Source organism: Bombina bombina, chromosome 6 (assembly GCF_027579735.1).
Source record: "Bombina bombina isolate aBomBom1 chromosome 6, aBomBom1.pri, whole genome shotgun sequence".
Classification (NCBI taxonomy): domain Eukaryota; kingdom Metazoa; phylum Chordata; class Amphibia; order Anura; family Bombinatoridae; genus Bombina; species Bombina bombina.
In genome coordinates this window covers 1,080,885,469-1,080,906,929 of record NC_069504.1, presented here as the reverse complement: position 1 = coordinate 1,080,906,929, position 21,461 = coordinate 1,080,885,469, and the positions used below count along the sequence as shown (strand labels likewise).

Sequence of the window (21,461 nt, the reverse complement as noted above, 5' to 3'; positions counted from 1 at the left end):
AAGAACTAAAAAATTTTGATCGCTTGATTTCAATGATGGGATTGGGTCTGGTGGGAGTGCCTATGATGCTAGGCACGCCCTCCAGCCTGCAATCCTAGTTAGAAAGTCGTTATGGCTTCAGGACAGCAGAACGGCTATGATATAATCAATGCTATCCTAACGATGCTAAAGCCCAGCCGTTAGGACGGCATGGAACGTCCTAATGGCGAGAAGTGGTTAAAAATGAAATATGTTATTGTTTTAGTTAAATAAAACTATTTAAATTGTCCTTATTAGGGTCTATAATGGAAAAGATAGAGGGCGCTACATAGTTCAAAACAGACTGTAACACAGAGATTATGGGAGAATGGTATATATCCAACTCACGTGATGTAAAGCACTAATGTGCAGTAAAGGCAGTCCGGAACTACACAGTCGTCCGGTAAACCCAACGGTGATGCTGGAACAGTACCACAGAGTGTCCTCGTCCCACCAGGAGTCCAAAGGTCCTGGGAACTGTGTCCGTGGCAACAGAGCCCACGAGAGTTCTGAAGAATTGTTTGTAAGAGAGCCTCAATCCAGCTCAAACTGAGAGATAAGCAGCTTTAGAAAGCAAAAGTGAAGTGATGGCCTCCAGAAGGGAGGAATAGTTCCAGTGGTTGGTGCAGCAGCCAAATGAGAGTGAGAATAGTGGTAATAAAAATTTTAATTTATTAAAAACATAAAACAATCAGCAAAGCATTTCTCTGTGTCATAGCACTGTTTCATCAGGCTATACAAACCATCTATCATAGCTGCTGTACTTATAACTCATCACAACCAATCAGCAGTGAGTCCCAGTACACACCCATCAGTTTATACCAATCTCATACAGTTAGAACAAAACAAGGACAAAGTGCTAAATGGGTCTGATGCCTGTCATTCTTAAAGATAACAGAATGTTTCACATATTGTTAAACACAGAATTAATGCATTAATTATTTAAATATATACAAAAAGTTATATAATAATAAAAATCATCAACATTTCGTTATCTAAGATGTCATAAAATGGTATAAACCAATCAATTGAGAAGGAATAGCATCAGAACGGTCAGAGGGATTATACCATTTGTCAAAGGGGTTATATCGTTTGTGGAATAGATGTATATATTTATTATCATCATAAAGGAATGTGTACCTGTCCACAAACTTGTGACCAAAATGTATTCAGAACAGCCGGAATGAATTCATGTAAAGGATCAAAGTTGAATAATAATCTAAAGGAAAATTCAAAAGTAATGTTCTCACCAGGAGCGTCATGAGGACATAGGTCCTAACATTATTAGGGTAATGGTTATTTTTATTTCGTTAATAGTTAAATTGTCAATATTAAGGTAATGATTATTTTTCTTTAGTTAAATAAAACTAGTTAAATTGTCATTATTAAGGTAATGGTTATTTTTCTTTAGTTAAATAAAACTAGTTAAATTGTCATTATTAGGGTAATGGTTATTTTTCTTTAGTTAAATAAAACTAGTTAAATTGTTATTATTAAGGTAATGGTTATTTTTCTTTAGTTAAATAAAACTAGTTAAATTGTTATTATTAAGGTAATGGTTATTTTTCTTTAGTTAAATAAAACTAGTTAAATTGTTATTATTAAGGTAATGGTTATTTTTCTTTAGTTAAATAAAACTAGTTAAATTGTCATTATTAGGGTAATGGTTATTTTTCTTTAGTTAAATAAAACTAGTTAAATTGTTATTATTAAGGTAATGGTTATTTTTCTTTAGTTAAATAAAACTAGTTAAATTGTTATTATTAAGGTAATCTTTCCAATAATGTGCAGCTGAAAAGTTGATCAAATATAAATAATTAACCTATTAAACTGGAGATAATTCACCTCCCAATCATTTAATTTGTTTTAATGATCTATCTATGCATATATAATGATATATAACCAAATCAGCAATGGTCTGATATAAATAGAAAAACAATCTGAAAAGTTATTATTCTAAAAATGAAAACAATTATTTAAACCACTTTAAATCAAATCCACCCTGGTTCTTACACACACAAATGAAAAACAGCCCTCTTATCTTTACCCAGATATTTAGCAACCTTTAATCGCTTACATACATGTAGAGCTATTACTTTGTCTTCATGTAGATATAAGGAGGTTTTATAACCCTGTATTTCTCAAATTCCACTCCTCAGTGCACACTTACAGGATGGATTTTCAGGATATCTGAAGTTGAGCATGGGTGAAATAATCAGCTTGTCAGTAACCATGGTTAATAACCTGGTCACAGCCTAGGTAATCCTGAAAACTTGGCCTGTTTGTTTGCTCGGAGGACTGGAATTGAAAAACAGTACTCATATCTATGCATGTATATTTAGCAGTCTATATGCCTTTGCATGCATGTACTTCCAAACCTTTGTCTCCAGCTATCAATAATATAACAATAACCTCTTTATACAGATATAAAAGAATGGTAGGGACATAAAAGTCAAAATTAAACTTCCATTGCTCAGAGTATGCAATATTAACTTTACACTTGACTAATATGACCAATTTTACTTTGCTTTGTATCCCTTGTTGAAGTAGAGCAGTAAGCTAACAGCAATGCACTACTAGAAGCTAGACAGGTGGCTACCACGTTAACTTTAGTGCATTGCTGTTCAGGGGCTGACTTTGCATGGGGTTAAAAATAGTTATATGCACAGACATCTCAACTCTCCCTGAAGTTCAAGGAGTCTCCCTGATTGTAATAGCGGCTCCCTGATGCCAGCAAATGGAATGCAATCTCCCTGAAACTTCAAGTACCATGATCCAATGTGGCCCAAATCCGGAAAAGTGTTTCTTTAAGGAATGCCTTTAGTTGATGGGACGTTATAGAACCCTCAAAGCATCAGTAACCAAAAAGCCCCCACTTATTCTAATAAAATAAAACACAAATGCTACCTTATTTACTGCACATAATTAAACTTCGTATTCTAAAATATTTAAGCATTCAACAAGCGTAGGATCACTGGAAAATAGGTTTGTTGTATGTGGTTGTGCAATAAATGTGACTTTAGTGGGAAGCTACTTTAATGATAAGTATCTTATTTAGGGTTTCAAGGTGTCCAATATATGGACTGGGAGGAGGGATGGCGGCGCAGTAGCGGGTGAAGTCACCTCCCTGAAATGAGTTTTTGCAGGTTGGGATGTTTGTATGCCTGCAACTGTGCAATAAAAAGGGATGTACTAAAAGGAATGACAAGGATTAATGACAAAATGGAATGCCCATAGACTATAATAGGATTACATTTAGTGCTATAGCAACATAAATATGAGACATATCAAGTAGATATTTAACAGATATGTTCCCCAGGTACAGTAGCATATTCTGAAAGTCAGATTACATAAGATTATAGCTACTTTCTATGAATGACAAGGGTGAATGACAAGATAGAATGCCCATAGACTATAATGGGATTACATTTAAAAGTGCTATAGAAACTGAACTATGATACATATCAAATAGATATTTACCAGATATGTTCCCCAGGTACAGTAGCACATATTCTGAAAGTGAGATTACGTTAGATTATAGTTGCTTTCTATGGAATGACAAGGGTGAATGACAAAATGGAATGCCCATAGACTATAATGGGATTACATGGAACAAGTATATATAAACTACGCTTCCCAGTTATCACATAAAGTATTTCACAACAGATATAGAACCAACATATTAAAATACCATAGAAAATAAGTGGTATATAGTTTTACGTACACTATATAATACAGAGAATATAGGGTAAAACTCCAAAGTGACCTGTATATTTATAACCAGATCAGAAAAGTGTATATCACCCCTGTTGGTATGTAAGTTCCTGCATATGATAAAAGCGCAAGAAAAAGTATTTTCCAATATATGCCTCTGGAAAGCGGTGTGGACAATTCCAAGTGGTGGCCTCAGAAAATGCTGTCAAAGGATGCTGCTCTAATTATACTGAGAGGACTGTGATCCTCCTCCCAAATGGAACTTGAAAGACAAAAACAGAGAGAGCGCAAACCACTCTAAGAGTAAAAATATTTAATACAATATGTGAAGCGCAAGTAAAAAATATACGTACAGGAATTAAAAACAACAAAACATATAGTGCTCTTATTAAAACTAGATTTAGTGAACATTACTGTAATATCAAAAACAAAATTGAGACCCATAGTGTATCTGACCATTTCAGACACTTTCATAATGCTAATTCTATGGGACTAAAAATCAAAGTCATTGACTGGACTCCTCCTAATAGTTCCAATAATCGATTAAAAACTCTAAGACAGCGTGAAATATACTAGATTCACGAACTCCAGACTCTGAACACAGTCAATTGTAAAGGTCTTAAAGTGAAGGTAAACTTTGGTGAATGAAAGCACTTTTTTTAAAAAAATACTATTAAAAACAGGGGCACTTTCATTCATCAAAGTTTACAAAGCAGTCGTTTTGATTATAAACTTACCTTTTTTTCTTTTCACAGCCAGAGCAGCTTCCCCCTCCTGGAAATCCTCTCTTCACACATCAGCAATGACTAATCCAGCTTCCTCCAATCACGGCTTTCCCCCAAGGGTAGTCATTGCCTGAGGCCATGCTGTGATTGGAGGAAGCCGAATTAGTCATTGCTGACGTGTGAAGAGAGGATTTCCAAGAGGGGGAAGCTGCTCTGGCTGTGAAAAGAAAAACAGGTAAGTTTTTAATCAAAACGGCTGCTTTGTCAACTTTGATGAATGAAAGAGCCCCTGTTTTTAATAGTATTTTAAAAAAATGGGCTTTCATTCATCAAAGTTTACCTTCACTTTAATATAGACTTAGACCTTCAGGCTTTTATGTAACTATGTTGCAGCACTTTGGGTGTTCTCATTCAAATTTGAAGATTAGGATTTGGGGGATTCTTTGACATAGGTTTTTCGCCTTAGTTATATGTAACATTCCTCTATGTCTCACATACTTTGTATTGCATGCAGGCATACTGTAAGGATTATTTACATGGTGTCCTTTTTAATGTTCATTTCATAATCAGTATAGGCTTTTGCAGTCTATCTAGAAACTATTCCCATAAGTACATACATCTATTTTCGTTCTTTGGTTTAGCACGCCATGTTGTATCACAGAGTAGTGTTTCCATATATCTTATCTCTCCCCTCTTTTAGTAAGGACAGTTTTTTAGCGGTAGCAACTGATAATCTTCAGAACTATCTATGAGATCATATAATAGTCAACCATTTTTGATAGCAGATATGATTTCAAATTTAGTATCCTGGATCGTTTTCTCATATCACAGTACACAATTACTTACATCATTAACTATTTTGTCTGCCAGATAGCCTTTTACGTGTTCTAATGTTTTCAATCATAAGCGTTTTATTTGCATTGCATTGTTTTTATATCACTGAATTTTTTACATTGTACCCCTTTTACAGTGTTACTTAATACATGCTTGTATGTGTATAGCTATATAAGTATTGTCCAATAGCTAGGTAGATGCCTTCTTAGCACTTTATGTATTATATCACATATCGCTATGACAGCTGCTTGGGAGGATTTCATTGGCGTTCAGTAGCCAATCATTAAGTGACACATAGTCAGCCAATCAGACGCAGCTACGTACCTGACCTTTGACAGCCCGCTGAATTCAAAAGGTTCTAAGCGGTTTGTTGATACATCACCTCTTGACAAAGTCGGGTCGGATCCCGATGAAACGCGTTGAGGAGCTATATCGTAGTCACCTGATCTCCAGACACAGGCTATTACAACTTTGAGTAGCCCCATACCTCCAAGTCTTCACGGCGTTCTGGTTGCGCTTAGACTGTAGGAAGGACCAAGTGGCACAAGTCAACACTCATCTGGGCTGCAACGGAGTTTCTGTGGTGATATGCACTATATGCTTTTTTGTTTTTAATTTCTGTACGTATATTTTTTACTTGCGCTTTACAATTTGTATTAAATAATTTTACTCTTAGGGGCCTATCTATCAAGCTCCGAACGGAGCTTGAAGGCCCGTGTTCCTGGTGAGTCTTCAGACCGCTGCTCCATAACCCTGTCCACCTGTTCTGAGCAGGCGGACAGGAATCGCCTCAATTCAACCCGATCGAGTACGATCGGGTTGATTGACACCCCCTGCTGGCGGACCATTGGCCGTGAGTCTGCAGGGGGCGGCGTTGCACTAGCAGCTCTTGTGAGCTGCTGGTGCAATGCTGAATACGAAGAGCGTATTGCTCTCCACATTCAGCTATGTCTGTCGGACCTGATCCGCACTGTCAGATCAGGTCCAACAGACATTTGTTAAATTGGCCTCTACGAGTGGTTTGCGCTCTCTGTTTTTGTTTTACAAGTTCTATTTGGGAGGAGGATCACAGTCCTCTCAGTATAATAAGAGCAGCATCCATTGACAGCATTTTCTGAGGCCACCGCTTGGTATTGTCCACACCGCTTTCCAGGGACATATATTGGAAAATACTTTTTCCTCTGCTTCCATTATATGCAGGAACTTACATTTTCTGATCTGGTTATAAGTATACAGGTTACTTTGAAGTTTTACCTTATATTCTCTGTATTATATAGTGTACGTAAAACTATATACCACTTACTTTCTATGGTATTTTAATATGTTGGTTCTATATCTGTTGTGAAATACTTTATGTGATAACTGGAAAGCGCAGTTTATATATACTTGTTCCATGTAATCCCATTATAGTCTATGGGCATTCCATTTTGTCAGTCACCCTTGCCATTCCATAGAAAGCAACTATAATCTGACGTAATCTCACTTTCAGAATATGTGCTACTGTACCTTGGGAACATATTTGGTAAATATCTATTTGATATGTCTCGTATTTTCGTTGCTATAGCACTTTTAAACGTAATCCCATTAAAGTCTATGGGCATTCCATTTTGTCATTCACCTTTGTCATTCCATAGAAAGCAGCTATAATCTCACGTAATCTCACTTTCAGAATATGCTACTGTACCTGGGAAACATATCTGGTAAATATCTATTTGATATGTCTCATAGTTTTGTTGCTATAGCAATTATAGTCTAAAGGCATTCCATTATGTCATTCCATAGAAAGCAGCTATAATCTGACATAATCTCACTTTCAGAATATGCTACTGTACCTGGGGAACATATCTGGTAAATATATATTTGATATGTCTCATAGTTTTGTTGCTTCAACACTTTTAATTTGACATTCCATTAAAGTCTATGGGCATTCCATTTTGTCATTCACCCTTGTCATTCCTTTTAGTACATCCCCAATAAAAATGCTCCAAAACATACATATATATATATATATATATATATATATATATATATATATATATATATATATATATATATATATATATATATATATACACATGGTTTTTACGCATATAAAGCTGATTTATCTTCATCCATGCATTTAGCGATCTATAAGCTTTTACACAACTGTAAACCTGTATGAGTGAAATTTATGGGGAAATATTTAGTAATCTTAGTTCCTGCCTGAGTCTCCTCTTTTTTATACAGATATTAAGATATATTATCCATTAAACTTCACACATAGCTTTGTCAAACTAAAAAAAATGTTTTTTATAACGCTAGTACAGCATTTTTATAAATAACAGCGCTGTGACGTCAAATTTCAGTGCCACAGACGCTGACCGCGCTGACGTCACCGCAGTACCAGAGCGCATGCTCAGTAGGTTCCGGCGGGGAGCTTTGGGAGAGGCGGGGCCGGCTGCCTGGTGTGTGGGAAGCATATAGGAGAGGTCCGGAGGTTGCTGTTACTGTTCAAGCTCTTCTCGGTGTGTCACTCTCACTCTGTACTAAGCCGCTCTCGCTATGGGTGACAAGGAGTTCATGTGGGCCCTAAAAAATGGCGACATGGACGCCGTGAAGGAGTTTCTATGTGGGGTAAGGCCTGGTCCAGGGCTGCATCACTTTCTAGGGCCACAAATTCACATTAGTCATAATCATAAAGCAGTTTTATTCACTTGGACTGCTTGAGTGATTTACAGTAGACTTTACCGCAGCTGTCGTTTATTTATTTAAGGGGTAAAATGTACAGCTGTATGTGTTAAGACCCAAATAAAGCGAACGTGCCACTTGCAAACTCATTAATGTTACATTTGCATATATTTGCACACCTGTAGAGTGACAGGTGAAATGGCCTTAAAGGGACAGTGAACTCCAAAAATGTTATTGTTTAAAAAGATAAATAATCCCTTTATTACAGATTCCCCAGTTTTGCAGAACACTGTTTAATAATATACTTTTTTACCTTTGTGATTACCTTGTATCTAAGCCTCTTGACAGCCCCCTGATCACATTACTTTTTATGTTCTCTATTGACTGGCATTTTAGCCAGTTAGGCTTTGTTGTACTGACTCTTAAATAACTCAATGGGTGTGATCCTGTTGTGAAAAATGAATTAAAAAAAAGCATGTGCTAAGAGGCTGTCTGCAGTGGCTTAGAAACAGTCAGAAATTTAGAGGTTTAAATGTTATAAAGTATATTAATATAACAATGTTGGTTGTGTAAAGCTAGGAATGGGTAGTAAAGGCGTAATCTATCTTTTTAAACAATACATTTTAATGTAGATTGTCCCTTTAAAACTATTTGAAGTTAAAGAATCTGGATGTGATAGTGCATGTGTGAATGAGAAAGGAGTGCCTATTCACCTGTATGCTAATGCAGAATTATATGTACTGAAACACCATTCTCTTCAATTACAGTTTTATTCATTGAAAATCCTGACATTTTTAGAAAGGCAGCTGTCTGTCAGATGCACTTTTGCACATGTGGGGTTTATGTTCTGTAGAAGAACCCTATGGGAGCAAAGTTCTGCCACTCTAAAACAGATAATAGGCCAAACATTTGATTGAGATTGTTTGTTTATTTTTCAAAATCTATCCCATAACTTGAAAAATATGCAAAAATTCAAATTAACAATTGTACTTGAAAATTATTTTTAAAATAACGGAAAGCTACAACTTTCCAATTTACTTTTATCACCAAGCAATTTTGCATTGTTCTCTTGGTATTCTTAGTTGAAAGCTAAACCTAGGAGGCTCATATGCTAATTTCTTAGACCTTGAATGCATTTTGACATTTTTTAACAACTAGAGGGTGTTAGTTCATGTGTCATATAGATAACATTTGTGCTCACGCCCGTGAACTTTCTTATGAGTCGGCACTGCTTGGCTAAAATGCAAGTCTGTCAAAAGAACTGAAATAAGGAGGCAGTTTTCAGAGGCATGGATATGAGGTAATTACAGAGATAAACTGTGTATTATAACTGTTGGTTGTGCAAAACTGGGAATGGGTAATAAAGGGATTATCTATCTTTTTAAACAATAATTCTGGTGTTGACTGTCCTTTTAACCCCTTAGTAACCAGAGCACTTTTCCATTTTCTGACCGTTTGGGACCAAGGCTATTTTTACATTTCTGCAGTGTTTGTGTTTAGCTGTAATTTTCCTCTTGCTCATTTACTGTACCCACACATTTATATACCATTTTTTTTCGCCATTAAATGGACTTTCTAAAGATACCATTATTTTCATCATATCTTATAATTTATTATAAAATATGAAAAAAAACCCACTTTTTCTAACTTTGACCCCCAAAATCTGTTACACATCTACAATCGCCAAAAAACACCCATGCTAAATAGTTTCTAAAAAATTTTTTTTTTGTACCGAGTTTAGAAATTCCCAATGTTTACATGTTCTTTGATTTTTTTTTTTTTTTTTAGCAAGTTATAGGGCAATAAATACAAGTAGCACTTTGCTATTTCCATACCACTTTTTTTCAAAATTAGCGATAGTTACATTGGAACACTGATATCTGTCAGGAATCCCTGAATAACCCATGTATGTATATGTGTGTGTGTGTATGTATATATATATATATATATATATATATATACTGTGTATGTGTATGTGTGTATATATATATATATATATATATATATACTGTGTATGTGTATGTGTGTATATATATATATATATATATATATATATATATATATATATATATATATATATATATATATATATATATATATATATATATATATATATATATATAATTTTAGTAGACAACCCAAAGTATTGATCTAGGCCCATTTTGTTGATCTTCATCTGCTGTGCCTCTGCTAATACCTTCACTGGCTTCCTCTTGCCTCTAGGATTAAACACAAAATCCTCACTCTAACATACAAAGCTCTCAACTGCACTGCTCCCCCCTACATTTCAGAACTTGTCTCCAGATACTCTCCCTCCCATCCCCTTCGATCAGCTCAGGATCTCCTCCTCTCGTTACCTCCTCACATTCCCGTTTACAGGACTTCTCCAGACTGGCCCCCATCTCGTGGAACTCCCTGCCTCGCTCCACAAGACTGTCCCCTAGTTTTAACAGCTTCAAGCGCTCCCTAAAAACGTTACTATTCAGGGATGCTTTCCTAACTCCATTGCTTTCCCCTTGAACCCCTTAGAATGTAAGCCTATGAGCCCAGCTGTTTGCAGATCGCCTTCATAAGAGCCGACTACAATAGTGAAACTCTCAGCAAGGCCCTTTACCCACTTGATCCCTGCAAAAGCTATCCTGTATATTGACTATGTTTACAGCGCTGCGGAATCTGTTGGCGCTCTACATATACCTGATGATGATAATTTTGGTATATTTAATGCCACCATTTTACTGCCAAATGCGATTAAAAAAAAAAAAAAATTAAAAAAAAAGTTCACTTTTTCACAAACTTTAGGTTTCTCACTGAAATTTACAAACGGCTTGTGCAATTATGTCACAAATGGTTGTAAATGCTTCTCTGGGATCCCCTTTGTTCAGAAATAGCAGACATTTATGGCTTTGGCATTACTTTTTGGTAATTAGAAGGCCGCTAAACGCTGCTGCGCACCACACATGTATTATGCCCAGCAGTGAAGGGGTTATTTAGGGAGCTTGTAGGGTTAATTTTAGCTTTTGTGTAGTAGACAACCCATAGTATTGATCTAGACCCCTTTTGGTATATTTTATGCCACCATTTCACTGCAAAATACGATATAATAAAAAAAAAAAAAAATCATTCACTTTTTCACAATTTTAGGTTTCTCACTGAAATTATTTACAAACAGTTAGTGCAATTATGGCACAAATGGTTGTAAATGCTTCTCTGGGATCACCTTTGTTCAGAAATAGCAGACATATATGGCTTTGAGGCTGCTAAATGCTGCTGTGCACCAAACTTGTATTATGCCCAACAGTTAAGGGGTTAATTAGGTAGCTTGTAGGGTTAATTTTAGCTTTAGTGTAGAGATCAGCCTCCCACCTGACACATTCCACCCCTTGATCCCTCCCTGACTCCCCTCAAACATCTTTCCCTCTCTCATCTCACAATTGTCACTGCCATCTTAAGTACTGGCAGAAAGTCTGCTAGTACTAAAATAAAAGGATTATATTTATTTTTAATATTTTATACAGAAGTGATGGTTCCCCCTTAGCCCAAACCTCCCTGATCTCCCCCTATACATATTTAACACCATCTTGGGTACGGGCAGCTGTCTGCCTGTACCCAGTTTGCTCAAACTATTGCCAGTTTTTTTTTTTTTTTTTAAACTCAATTTTCTGTAGTGTAGCTGCCCCCTCCCAGATCCCTTTGGAAAATTTGTATTTCCCTCTCCGGACTCAATGGAGTGCACACACCACACGTGCTCCTCATCACTTTCGCGCTCTGCAGGGACAGGATACGGAAGTCCCTCCAACGATGGGACGCCTCCCTACTACGGCTCCCACCCTCCAATGATAGGCACCATCGTTGGCCGATGCAGAGAGGTCCACAGAGTGTCTCTCTCTGCATCGAATGCTTAAAAAGGGTATTGCAATCGCTTCCAGGGCTCAATTAGACCAGGTACGTCTATTGTCACTGACAATTTTTGCAGGACGTACCTGGTATGTCCTCGGTGGGACACTGAACTCACATTTTTTTTTGTGTGTGTGATTCAGGCAATTTTAAGCAACTTTCTAATTTACTCCTATTAATTTTTCTTCATTTTCTTGGTATCTTAATTTAAAATGCAAGAAAGTAAGTTTAGATGCCGGCCCATTTTTGGTGAACAACCTGGGTTCTTGCTGATTGGTGGGTAAATTCATCCACCAATACAAAGTGCTGTCCAGAGTTCTGAACAAAAAAAAGCTTAGATACATTCTTTTTCAAATAAAGATATCAAGAGAACGAAGAAAATTTGAAATAGGAGTAAATTAGAAAGTTGCTTAAAATTGGATTCTCTATCTGAATCACAAAAGAAAAAAAATTGGGTTCAGTGTCCCTTTAAGGGGTTAAAGCCAATGAAAAGATGCATATGTGTGTAGCCACTAATTAGCAACTTCTGAGCCTACCTAGGTAAACTTATTTAACAAAGTATACAAAGAGAACTAAACAAATTAGATCATAGTAATACATTGGAAAGTTATTTAAAACTATATGCTGTATCTGAATCTTGAAAGAAAAAAAATGGTTTCATGTCCATTTTAATGGCATCAGAAGAAGAAACTTCTCTATTTAGCTTAGAGCCCCAAGGCAGCATGTTGTGATCTGAGATATCATTGCAGAAAATGCAGCATGTCTTCAGAAAGAATTGGACACATGAGGGAACAGTTGGCACTTTCGCTTTGCAGCGCTGCTCCACAACAGGCTGTTCTCTTTAAACAGAGCTTTGCTCTGGCTGCATTGTGTACATTTTCCTTAACACAGTGCAGCCACGGCAAAGCACTGTTTGAAGAGAACAGTCAAATACGGGGAAACACTGCAAAGCAGCAGCGCATTGATTGATGGCTGCCTCTTTAACTGCTCCAGTATAATATATAAAAATTTAAAATGTGCTTTATACTCCAGTTAAAAGGGTATTTCAATAGAGCTTGTGCTTTAGTATAACTGCCTAATGTAAATCTAATCGCAGATGGTGAAAAAAAGTTCTGCCTCTGGGGGGTAAGAGAATAAGTTTGTATCATTAATAGGTTTATAAGTATATACTACAAAGCATTTTCTTAATACAGATGTATATGTATTTACAGATGGGTAAACAAAGTCAAAGAAAGTTGGTCGAATTGTCAGCCTGTTGAAGGCAATAAACATGTTGCAGTATAAGACTGCTGAAATTGTAGGTGTATCACATAGTTCTGTAAATACTTTTTAAAAAATGGATTTAAGGGATTTTTTTCGAGCAGGGTTTCTGACTAGCGGGCCCTCTTCAGCAAATCTTCGCTGGACAGTTTTTTTATGATACCTTGATGCCTGCATCTTGAATGTGTATAGTCAAGACTCTGACAGGCACTTTGCTATTTTGAGTGCTGGTACAGTATCTCAAATTCTTCTGTCAATTCCCCCCCCCCCCCCCCCCCTTTAAAGGGACATAAAACAAGTTGGGATAGAGACAAAATATATGCACTTTAATTACTTTACTTGCAAATTTATACTGCAGTGCTTCACCATTAACCCTTTCTTTTAAGTTTCTGAATTGTACAGCTCCCCCCCCCCCCCCCCCACACACACGCACACTCTTCCTTTTATGGCTGTATCTATGTCTACCTTTTCTTTGGTAGAATGCAATACTTTTACACTCATTATCTGCTGAAGCATGCCTAGAAGCATATAATGGCCCTTGCAGTATCTGCCGTTTGTTTTGTGGCGGGGAGGGAGGAGTAGGACAGATGAATGCTGGTCCTGACTCCTCCTTAACGTATGCGGCACAGAGTTTAGCGGGGCTGGGGCCACCCGCATGACACAGCTCAGTAGCGGGAAAGTGAGAGAGAGGAAAGAAGCAAGCTGTCTGCAGTGCAGCCTTTGTTAATCACCTGTGCGTCATCACCCGTACCAATTCCTTGATCTGTGCGGCAGCCTGGTGCTGGTGTCTGTGTGTAGGGTGCCCCTAGGATTGCTGGCGTCTGGAACCCCCATTTAAATAGTATCTTGGAGGCTCCTGCTGCTGGGACACATGATACCGTCTGAGAATGATGGCAGTCAGAGCAGCCAGTTTAAAGAGGCTGCTGTTCTGTTTTTACTGGGACTCCCAGTGAATGTCTTAGCAGCCAGGGGGTCTACATGCTGAGAACAACCCAGGGGAGAGTGAAGGGTTAAAACAGGCTCTCTGCAGGGAATAGATCTAGGAGAATTGGTAACAATTCTGTCCTGCTTGTACTCGGGTGGAATTCAGTCCTGCTTCACCACAGATACATATTTTATTTCTGCGTGCTGATGGGCAGTACATAATTGCTGCCCATGATGTATGGATCATTGGTGTGCTGCAGTGGGGGATATCCAGTGAGGGAGGGAATATTAAACTGCCCTGACTAGTTAATTGGTGAATGTAATAAGGAATAGTACAGGGCAGCACTTTTTGTGTACTGCCCTTCGCTGCCACTTCTGCTGGGTGCTATTCCACCATGCATCCACTACCCTCTCAGTTAAGAGAATGTTTTTTTTAAATTGAAATGTACCTTGGTGTCCTTCACTAAGGTCTGTACCTTTTGGAAAATGTCCGCCCCAGCTTTGGTCCGTGCCTATCCCTGCTTTACAGAGCTACCTGATAAACCTACAATTTCAGCAATCTTGTACCACAACATGTTTTTTTGTATCTTTGTTTTAGGAAACAAACTTTGGTTTATATTCAAAGAAAAAAACTTTCTTTATAAGGATTATGCTGGCTGTGTGCAGTAACAATATGCACAGCACTATATATCCTATATCCTTTCACTTATAAATAACATTTACCCACCTCACACACACCATTTCATTATAACATCTGATTTCCTGTGACACCCTCAGCGCTGTGCTGTTACATCCTGAGTTTAGAATCACTAGCCCTGAGAGCAGAAATGTAGCAACTGGGAGAGGGAAAAAGCTCTTTGATTCAGTGATATAGAAATAAAGGGGCATAGAGGGGAAATATAAAATGCTTTTGTTGGAGGTTTAATTATTGCACTGTTGCTTGCATAAACCTATGCCTTTAACCCAGTGCAAAGTGTTTAAATGTATAATTAGTTATCTTCTAGAGAGCACTTCTACTCCAGGTGATTGGCAGCAACACACACATTCCTCTCTGATTGGTTCACCAACCTGTGTTCAGCCAACTTTAAAGGGACACTCTCAAAATTAAACTTTCATGATTCAGATAGAGCATGCAGTTTTAAACAACCGCACCTAACATTTTGTCTAGGGCGTCTGGACCCCACCTTGTTCCTCGTAGCTGTGAAATGCAAAGCCCCTTTACCAATGATGCAACATGGGGGGGGGGGGTTAAAGAACCACTAAATACAGTAGAATTTCATAATTAACAAGTGCGTAATAAATATACAATTCAATAACTTTATTCTGAATTTCAAATAAGCTAAACCAAGGGTCGACAAATCAGTTGCCTGGCTCCTAAATTTTAAACAGATTTGTCGACCCTTGGTTAAGCTTATCAAGTGACCTTCCACAAGTGTTCTCCACAGAAAATGTTGCCAGCTGGGTGGCATTATGAAGTAGCCTGTTGGGGAAAGTGTAAATCTTTTTATAATAACGTTTTATGTTACTTAAGCTATGTAAAAAAACAAATGAGTTGCGTAATTTAACAATTTAATTTAATCATAATCTGTGCAACAAACAATCCAAAAATATATTAGATGATTGTATCTTAATATTGGCTTACATTTTAGTAGGGAGGTCAGTAAACTTAGCCGGATGGTGTGCCCATTTATTAGGTCCTGAGGAGAACACTCGACAGTGATTGTAGTAAATATATTAAAATATATATATTTTTTTTTCATTAATAGGGTGTGGATGTAAATCGAATGCTTGAAGGTGGAAGGAAGCCTCTTCACTATGCAGCAGATTGTGGCCAGGATGAGACTTTGGAATATCTTCTATCAAAAGGGGCGGATATAAATGTACGTAAGGAACTTGTGGCTTTTTTATGCTTTGCCTTGAAATAGAAGTAGCCTCATCATGACTACAATACATGTTCAACCTTTATTTTATAATCAACGGAGGAACAAATGACCACAGGGGACGTAGCGATTTTAGAGAGGGAGGGATATGACTGGGGGAGAGTCCTCAAGTACCCCTAACAGGACAGATTTTTATGACAAAAAAAACAAAGTTCAAAAATGTATTTCATGATTCTGATGGAATTTTTACAACTTTAAACCACTTTCTAATTTACTTCTATTGTCAAATTTTCTTTTTATCCTTTGTTGAAAAACAGGGATGTAAGCTCAGGAGTGTGTTGCCATAGTGTGCGACAGACGTGCAATGTTATACATTGGCAAGAGCTCTAGATGGCAGCACCATTTCTGGTCATGTGATGCTTCAGGCATGTACACACTACCTACCTATGTATCTCTTCTTCAGCAAAGAATAACAGAACGAGGCAAATTTGATAATAGAAGTAAATTGGAAACTTTTATTAAAATTGTATTCTCTATCTGAATAATGAATGAAAAAAATGTTTAGTGTCCCTTTAATGCATCCTAGGGTTTTACCATAGAGTGATTAACTACTACTATGCTTTAACGCTTCATATACAGTCTGCTTGTATAGAATTTGTACACTGCTACATCATAGTGCTCACCACACGTGCACATTTTTTGGGCGTTGTGAAAAGAGGCCATGTTTTAAATTAGTATATAAAAAGAAACATATTTTTGGTAATTGTCTTTCTAATAGCGTGCACTTAAGGTGAATCATGGAGTTATCAATTTGACGTCATTGTCCCTTTTAATGTTTGTTTTTTAAAAAATAGAAATTTTGTGTAGGTGGGTAATCTGTGTTCCTCTACAGTCTTTCAATTAGGTTTGCTTAGTTTAACTCCTCCCATTTTATTTTGAAGAAAAGGAAGATACTTGGCAACGTGTAAAGTGCAGGATTATTTCACAGTATGTTTTGTGTCTCAATTCATCTTAATGCTAAACAATAGTTTTGACATAAGATGAGAAATTTCTGTTATGATGCATTTCTCATTTGAAGGTTTTTTTTTTTGTTTTTTGTTTTTTTGTGTATTCAAAGCAAATTCATAATTATAATGTATTCATAATCGTGTATTCAAAGCAAAGATTGGTCTTAGAATATGTAAATGTATTTCTATAATCTTCAGTTAATTTCAAATAAAAATTACAATCTCATCAATGCATTGTGTGTACAAACATGAGTCATACATTGATCAAGTGCATCTATATTCTTACACCGAAACTTTCACATTGCAGTGTATGGAGAAAAAGTCAGTTTATCTATAGTAGTAAATATAAGTATCTTTGGTATCAACAGGAGGTAACTCTACTTACCCTTGTCTGTCATAGGCAAAACAAAATATCTGCAGTTGGGAAATGGGAGGCAAAAAAAAACGGGAGGGAGCTAAGAAGTCGGTAGTTAAAGTACTAAAGTTCAGAGAGAGAGTATAGCACCATGTCTACCAAGGACCCTCTAGATATAATAAGCAGCAAAATCAGAATTCGTAATAGATAATTCTTATCTATGTAGTCCCAAAGGTAAATAAAATAGTTCATCCTGCATTTGGGATCTATATACATTTCTCCATTAGTTCAAGGTAATTATTATATAAAAACCCCTTCCAGTAAGGGGCAGCCTGTTTTTATAAATATCTGGCCAATTAGAATATAAATCAAACCTCTTTTTGATTTCATCTTTCTGAGGCCAAGGTGAAGGAGAGCTGTTGCAGAAGGAGTCATGTGGGAGACCTAATAGGGAGCAAAGATTCCTAATCTTAGGCCAAAGGGGTTGTATAACAGGACATGTCCACCATATATGATGGGCGTCACCTGCCTGTCCGCAGACCCAGAAACAGGCTGGTTACATTTTATGTAGCTTAAAGGGTACAAGGTTCCATCTAGTTAAAAGCTTGTAATAAAGTTCATATAGGGATACAATGTACTGTGGTTTTAGTGAACATGATAGCCTCTCACCACCTTTTTAGGATGGAACTTAGAATTTCAGTCTATCTCCCAGGCTCTTATAGATCTTGTTTTTAATTGAGATCGGGCAGTTAAAGGGACATAATACTCATATGCTAAATCGCTTGAAACTGATGCAGTATAACTGTAAAAAGCTGACTGGAAAATATCACCTGAGCATCTCTATGTAAAAAAGGAAGATATTTTACCTCACAATTTCCTCAGCTCATCAGAGTAAGTTCTGTGTAAAAAGTTACTCAGCTGCAGGTAAAAAAATAAATAAAGAAATGAACAGCAGCCAATCGGCATCAGCAATGCTGAGGCCATGAACTCTTTTACTGTGATCTCATGAGATTTCACTTAACTCTCCTGAGATTTCATAGTAAACTTCCTTAAACTGAATAGGGAAATAAGATGTGTGCACACAGCTTGCTCCTGTGCCTGTCCTGAGACAGACATACTGATTTGCTGCTTAGAAGTCCTTTACAATGGATTGTGGCTACTGAGGAACTTTTGAGGTCAAATATTTTTCCTTTTATTACATATTTATTATTTAGTCAGCTTTTTACAGCTATGCTGCATCACTTTCAAGTGTTTCAACATTTGGGTATCATGGCCCTTTAAGTAGGTATTTAGTGTGTGCTGAACCCAAAGTCCATCTAATCCCCCAAGGCATCAATGGTCTAGGTCTTTTTAAGAAGAAATAATCCATCAGTAGGGCTCGGTAGAGGTGGAAGATTTATTGTATAACTTGTTCATGCTTAAGAAGAGTTTCCTTTCTAAAAGTCCCTAATGGAAGTAATAAGGGCATCTCTCCAGGACCTTAATGTGTGTTTCAGGTATACCATGTAGGAATCTACTAATAGGATGAATTAGTGATGGATGAGGGGCCACTAAAGGTCAATGAAGAAGTTTGAACCATAAATCTCAACATTGTTGTATAACCATGTTGCTGATGGATATAGAAGCTGAACAGTGAGAAAGTAACCATAGCAAATAATGTTAAGTTAAAATATGCTGGAAGGGAAGCCTATTCTAATTCCTTCCATGTTGCCTGGGTATGGTTAGAGCCCCATGCAGTAGCATGTGTATGCATTGCAGCCTTATAACAAATATTAGGGAGGCCAATACATCCTGTATCAAGTGTTGTGTAATATCCTAGCTGGAATTTTGTCTCTCTTACCGTTCCATATACATCTATTTATAAAGGATTTGATACTTTGAAGTAATGACGTAGGGAGTTTTAGAGGGTAAGAATCTGAAGGCACATGAGTTTTTTGTTATCATATTCACAGCTGGAATTCTGCCTAGCCAGGGCACATTGTCGTATCTCTGTCGCTAGCTCTGCATTTCTCCAGAAAGTGTAACATAATTCTCCTCCAGTTACTAAAGAAAAGTAGTGGGATTAAACGATGCCTCGCTGTTGACTACCTCCTAAGACCATTTAAAACAGAGGTGTCTTTATGTCTGGCTTCAAAGCAACAAAATGTGATTATTTTCAAGGGGGTTATTCTTTTCAATACCCACTGTAAATACTGTCAATAAGTTTGTTTGGGGTTCTCATGGCATTGTGGTTTTGACTATTAGGCAGAAGTAAGGATTTGGTTTCAGGAGAGCTAGTGGTGATGTCTGAGATGTTGTTGTCTGAACCCCCTGAGAGGCTGTAAGCTGCTGATTTAAATAATTTATTACTGTGCTTTTAGGGTGATAAAAGCTGTGTCCGTCCTTTGGAAACTCCTTACGGTGTCTGTAAAAACTAATCTTGTTTAAGTACTCCTGAATTTTAAGAAGAAGAATAAAAGATGGCGGGGAGGATACTGCCTTGTAGTTACATAATAGGGGCATACCTATTAAGGGTGGTAAAAGGGAAGGGTAGTGGGAGTATACCCAGTAGGGGGTGAAGATGATCCCTTTTCAGAACTGTAGCAAGCTCAGGGGTATTAAATGCTGAAGTGATGTCTTGAAAAATATATTGTGGTCCTTTTTTAGGCTATTTCTCTTGACAAATTAACCAATGTTGGAGAAGTCTTAGTTGACAAGACTCTGGAAGTCTGAGTACTGGTACTATATGGTTATATAATACTCGGTTAGTATATTTAATTCCTCAGTCTCTTGAAAGCTTCCACCAGCAATAATCAATAGTAGGCAGACTGAAATAAGTTATCCTGTGGTCCCACACTCAAGATTAGCCGTTTAGTTCAGGTGGTGTGAAAGCCGTGGAGCAGGCCATGTTTTTAAGGTAATGGGGAACCTATGACTTCATGGAGCTCTTGTACCACAAAGTGTCTGAGTTTTAGTTCTTGGAGTTAGCCCAACCTCTTCAAGAATTTGCAGTCTATGGACATAGCTTGTTAATGAGAGCTAAATCAAGGGGCTTTTGAGGCCATTTAGGGTTGGGTATAAATTAAATACTACAGTTATCAATTCCTATACAGAATACAGACTTGTGTATTTGCTTCGTTATGGGACCTGGGTGAAAAACCTTTCAAAATATCCTTTATATTCCCAAACTAGCTGCTTTATTGCTAGTCAAAATGTATTTAAGGTGGTGTGTGGTGTTTGTTTTTTTGTTTTTGTTTTTTTGCAAATTGGTTCGGTTCAGAAGCAGTAAAGACCTTGTCATTTTATTTTATTTTTTTGTTCATGTCTTCTAACAGATCAGGACAAATTAACACCTTTCTGCAAAATTTTTTATGGTCCAACTCCACCCACTAGTCTCCTTTTATTTAGAGGAGCCATTCTGGACTTGCATCTGAAGAAGACAGGACTTGTCATTGTATTAACATATCTATTGTTTGGCATCAGCAGGCATTATAAGATATAAATGCAAATTAGATATGTTTTTGCACCTAAATTACTGAGCAAGGGGGCAAAATAAATTGCAAAGTTGTTTTACTATGCATCTTAACATTTTATATTGCTGTGTCCAATTAAGTGACTCTGTTTTTCAGGCTGCAGACAAGCACGGCATCACTCCACTTCTATCTGCCTGCTATGAGGGTCACCTTAACTGTGTCAAGTTGCTTCTATCCAAGGTAAGAATTATTACTTGCGGTCATACCTTATGTGATGGCTAAGGTTTGGAAAATACACGTTGGCTACAGATGTTCCTTGTGATTTCAAAGAATGTGGGTTCCCCCACCCCAGTCTATGGATGTAAAGGGCTAGCCCTATCAATGTGAACACCTAACGTTATTCAAATGTTTGTGTTTTTTTTGTTTGTTTGTTTTTTTTACTGTCATGTGCTACAGAAGCATATTTCATGCTGAAATGTTTTGTAGAATAAGATAATCTAGACTGTAAAGTCCTTATTAGACATTCATGATTTAGACAGAGCATACAATTTTAAACTTTCCAATTTTCTTCCTTCTCTTTTCTTAAATGGGGAGAATCCACAGCTGCATTCATTACTTTTGGGATATACAGAACCTGGCCACCAGGAGGAGGCAAAGACACCCCAGCCAAATATCGTCACAGGAGGTTGGCAGAGAAGTGTCAGATGTTCAAGATAGTCTCTTATAGAGGG

At 37.2% G+C, this 21,461-nt stretch overlaps 1 protein-coding gene across 1 annotated transcript in view; it reads left to right on the top strand.

Moving 5' to 3' along the window:
* Positions 1-7,694: 7,694 nt before the first annotated feature.
* The window catches only part of MTPN (myotrophin), an 81,056-nt gene continuing 67,289 nt past the window's right edge, over positions 7,695-21,461 (top strand). Inside the window, exons 1-3 of the mRNA XM_053718988.1 lie at positions 7,695-7,904; positions 15,803-15,916; positions 20,887-20,970. Of these exons, the coding sequence (XP_053574963.1) occupies positions 7,833-7,904; positions 15,803-15,916; positions 20,887-20,970 (270 nt within the window). The 5' untranslated portion in view covers positions 7,695-7,832. The remainder of the gene's footprint in view (positions 7,905-15,802; positions 15,917-20,886; positions 20,971-21,461) is intronic.